This window comes from Austrofundulus limnaeus, unplaced genomic scaffold (genome assembly GCF_001266775.1).
Source record: "Austrofundulus limnaeus strain Quisiro unplaced genomic scaffold, Austrofundulus_limnaeus-1.0 Scaffold498, whole genome shotgun sequence".
NCBI lineage: Eukaryota > Metazoa > Chordata > Actinopteri > Cyprinodontiformes > Rivulidae > Austrofundulus > Austrofundulus limnaeus.
Genome location: NW_013952900.1, coordinates 107,248 through 111,461, shown reverse-complemented (window position 1 = coordinate 111,461; position 4,214 = coordinate 107,248). Strand labels below are relative to the sequence as shown.

The 4,214-nt window shown below is 40.9% G+C and overlaps 1 protein-coding gene across 2 annotated transcripts in view; it reads right to left on the bottom strand.

Moving 5' to 3' along the window:
• sac3d1 (SAC3 domain containing 1) overlaps positions 1–3,895 on the bottom strand; it is a 6,437-nt gene extending 2,542 nt beyond the window's left edge. The window contains exons 1-4 of one of the 2 annotated variants that reach the window (XM_014025776.1): positions 3,828–3,895; positions 2,424–2,835; positions 811–843; positions 409–691 (exon numbers count right to left, since the gene is read on the bottom strand). In XM_014025776.1, coding sequence (XP_013881230.1) covers positions 409–691; positions 811–843; positions 2,424–2,835; positions 3,828–3,850 — 751 coding nt within the window. In that variant the 5' untranslated portion in view covers positions 3,851–3,895. The remainder of the gene's footprint in view (positions 1–408; positions 692–810; positions 844–2,423; positions 2,836–3,827) is intronic. The other variant, XM_014025777.1, reaches the window with a different exon arrangement.
• Positions 3,896–4,214: the final 319 nt, after the last annotated feature.

The window sequence follows — 4,214 nt, the reverse complement described above, 5'->3', positions numbered from 1 at the left end:
CCCCCCATGTCCCCTCGCGGGCTCCGTAACTTTGAGCAAGCGAACGTCGTGCTCACAAGATAATTAATCCACCAGATAATTCAGAGGTGGTCTGTTCGGCGAGTTTTACTCCAGGAGCTGCGAGGTTTTCAAGCTAAGTTCAAACCGAGCTCTGCCTCTGTTTACCAGCAGCTGCTGCTGACGTCATTATGCTTTTGCGTGATGCTGCGTTCAGGACAAGCCTGGAAAACTCACCACTCTTATGCCAATACGGTCGCAATGATGCGTTAGGTACCGAAACATGGTACCGTTTGATGTTACGTGAATAGGTTCTCGGTAGTACCGACACAATTCGGTCTGTGCATAAAAAAGTATCGAATTCGGTACCCATCCCTACTTAAGGATCAAGTATCGGCGGCATCCACCAACCTAAGTTGTACAGCAAGCCAAGAGCCTGAAACTCCTCCTGGTTCGGGTAGGGCCCTGGCCCAGTTGTGTAGCAGTCCAGCAGCCAGCTCAGGTATTCCTGCAGGTGTGTATCGTTGATGCGTGGGTCGTAGAGCCGCAGGGGTTCGCCACAAAGACGATAAGAAGCATAGATGAGGAGACGCACGGTCCGCTCTAATATGGCCACACAGTCCAATCCGGACAACCTCTGGACGATCATATCCTGCTTCACACTGCGCAGTCGATCAAAGACAAAGCTGTATACCTGAAAAATTACATAAAAATAAATGATTTACAAATGATTAATTATGAAACTAACTTGCACAGTATATTATAAGATCAAAGCTTAACTTAAGCTGGTCCTACAAGCCAAACTCCCATCACCTCCTGATCCACGGTCTCACCCAACTCTTCCTCCTGGAGAATGATATATGGTACTTTTCTAACGGCCTCTCAGGATTCTCCATCTCTGTGGTGACAGTTGTGAATCTCTGCACCTTATTTATCCAAAAGGAGTGTTGATGCTCATCATATGTACCCTATACACTGCTGAACCCCAAAACCCTGGCAAACACACTAGCTTGTAACTCATTCAGTAAGTCGTAGGGTCGTCAGCTACATGTTGAATATGTCGATATGTGTTACGGAGATGTCTGACATTAGTTATACCGTATTTTTCAGACTATAAGCCGCGACTTTTTTCCTGAACTTTGAACCATGCGGCTTATAGTCTGGTGCGGCTCATACGTGGATTTTTTTCTTCAGCCACCAGGGGGCTCTTATGCTCCATTTGCTTCAAACACTCGCTTCAAAAAAAGAAGAAAAAAAAAGAAAGAAAAAAGCGATCCTTCCAGAGCCGACTGTTGTACCAGGAAGCAGCGATTTAAAGATAGTCAATGGCCAAAAACTCATAAAAGGGGATAAAACAGACATTTTTCATGGTGGAATCTGACTGATAAAAACTTTGGAGCTTAATCCAGGACCAGTTTGTGGATAAACGTCGAGTGAAGAGCTGCTAACTTTTTTTTCGGCATTGCACTCCCCGGGGAAGGAATCCCATGCAGTGACGTGGGCTGGAGCGGGAGGGCTTTCCCAGCAGCTGACTGATGGGGATAAATCATTCATAAAAACTGGCCGAATGCGAAGAGCGACATTTTCTGATGTCTGCCAGTGGATTCTAACAGCGTGGAGCAGAGTGAACGAGTCCACCATCACCAACGGGTTCAGAAAGGCTGGACTGCTACGTGAAGAGGACACCACAGCTTCAGAGCCAGCATTACCCAGGGAGGACAGCGACACAGAAACTGAACAGATACCGCTGTGTGACGCAGCTTGTTTAACTCCGACACTGAAGAGGAGGATTTCGACGGTTTCAGTGTGCCGGAGGAAGATGAATGAGACTTTTTGTTGGACCAGAAACGGTTAAAGAAAACTACTAAAATAAAGTCAGTTAAATGAACCGTATTCCTCCGAACTTTACCGGTAATTTCTAAAGGTTTGCTTTTTATGTTTTTAATTCCAGACCTCTCGCTTTTTATTATTATTATTATTATTATTTTGTCACTGATGATGAAGAAATAAATAAATTAAATAAACTAATATTTGGTTTCATTTTCTACTGAAGTGACAAAAAAGAAAGAAAGAAAGCAACACTGAACAGGTACCGCTGTGTGACGCACCTTTTCGCAGCTCGTTTAACTCTGAAACTGAAGAGGACCGCTTACTGATGGGGGGTGGGGGTGCGGCTTATAGTCCGAAAAATACGGTAGATATGTTAGAAGTAAGTTGATTAGAAAGAAGTCAGTTGCACAGCACGTAGCCCAGCTGATTTTCRACGCATGTCAATTTATGAGTGATTTACATGCAAAATAAATTAAAAATACAAATGTACCACTAAAGGTTTTAGTTTGATATTTTAATTGTCTTTTAGGGTTTCTTGGTAATACTTGAACTTTGAATTTGAACATAAAATTAACAGATGGGTTAATACTACTTGCCTCAGTCCATGGGTGCAGGCTAGGAGAGGATGCAATGTCATCAATAAGATAACAAACAGTTTTCAGCAACACGTCCGGTGGTCGGAGGTCAGCGGGCTTCGTCACGTCTTTCCCAGCTGCTGGTCTGGAGTACTCCTTGACAGCGCGCAAAGGGTCTCCTCTTGGCTTTCGGTTTCTCTCTGWGCCTGGTAATATTTCAAAGCGATGAAGCCGGTTCTGTGCCTCTCGGTCTCGTAGCTCTTGAGCAGGGCACATGGTCTGGCAGGTCCCTCTGGGCACCGTTTCTTTCAGCTGCTCTTCTTCTTCCTCCTCCACCTCTCTGGCTTGAGCTTTGGATTTGCTTTGCAGTGGTTTTCTGTTCCTCCGTCTTTGTTGTCTTCCTGATAGGTCATCTTTCCACGGTGAGTGAGAGCTGTGTAAGAAACAATGTCATTATGAAAATAGATTTTTACTGAAAAAAATAAATAACAGTAATAAAAATCAAGAAACAAATGATTTAACCCCCAGTGCTACACTTCAGCATTTTGCTGGTTGTTTCAGTCAGACACCAACTTTTAGGGCCAACCCAGTAATTTACCTGGCTACATAAGAAAATTGAGAATAGCTTTTACTTATTTTACTGAGAAACTTTTACAAATACTTAATATGGCTGTGTGATATTTTTATTTTAAGTAAAAATATGTTAATCTTATTTATTTAATTTGCTTAAAAATTGCCTTGTTTGTTCAAAATACACCAACTAAAATCCTTAGATCAAATACATCTTATCAACGTTATTCAACACAGAATCTACTGATTTATAGGTGCCATTTATCTTATCATAATAATCCCCTCATATTCTCTGTGCTGTACTGATGCAGATTTGATGGTCATTGTAGCATTCAGTTACTTCAAAATAAATGCCTTTTCTTAAAGAGCTCCATTCTTCAAAGAAAAAAGTGAGTCTAAGAAGTTTATCCCCCGATGAAAACATGATATTTCATTGTTCAGCTTTGCTGAATAATTACATTTAAACACAAGTTAGTATTAATTAATAACTAAAGGTTAAAAATCTCCAAATGCAAGTAGCACCTTTCTTTTAACAGCCTAGTTGTTTAAYAGCACTTAGCCCTAACAGAAGGGCAGCCAGCGCCATTCTTAAATGTATCAAATGCTTCAGAACACTTGTCCATTTCAACACAACTGCTTCATATGAAATGCCACGGTTTATCATAACTTCTGTTTGTTTGAGAATCAAATGAGTTAGTTAGCAAGCAAGCTAACAATTTACACCTAGCGAATATCGTTTCACTCTAACAATATGTACAGATATTTAAAACAAGTAAGTGCGAAATAACAGTAAGACTGTCTGATTTAAAAGAGTTTATTTGAAAATGTATCAATTTAAGAGATATTAGTACTTACATGCAAGTACTTYGGTGGCTCATGGACTATTTTGCAGATAGCTTTAAGCCCCACCTACCGGAAATGGTGCGCAAAGAATTGTGGGATTGTTTAAAGCGTCACTTCTTCTTCTTCTTCTGGACATTTTTTGGCTGTTGCCAAAACCGTATGGAGTGCATTACCGCCACCGACTGGTACTGAGTGTGGTTTAGATCAGTGGTTTTCAAACTTTTTATCTTCTGACCCACAAAATATCCATGGCAAAAACGTGTGACCCCAAATATTACTGGTCTGAGTACACAAGCTTTGTTAATAACCCTAAAAACACAGGCTTTTTGACAATCTAAACAGCTTGTACACAAATATAAATACTTATTTATATTTAAATTTATTTTGTGTTTTTGTAAT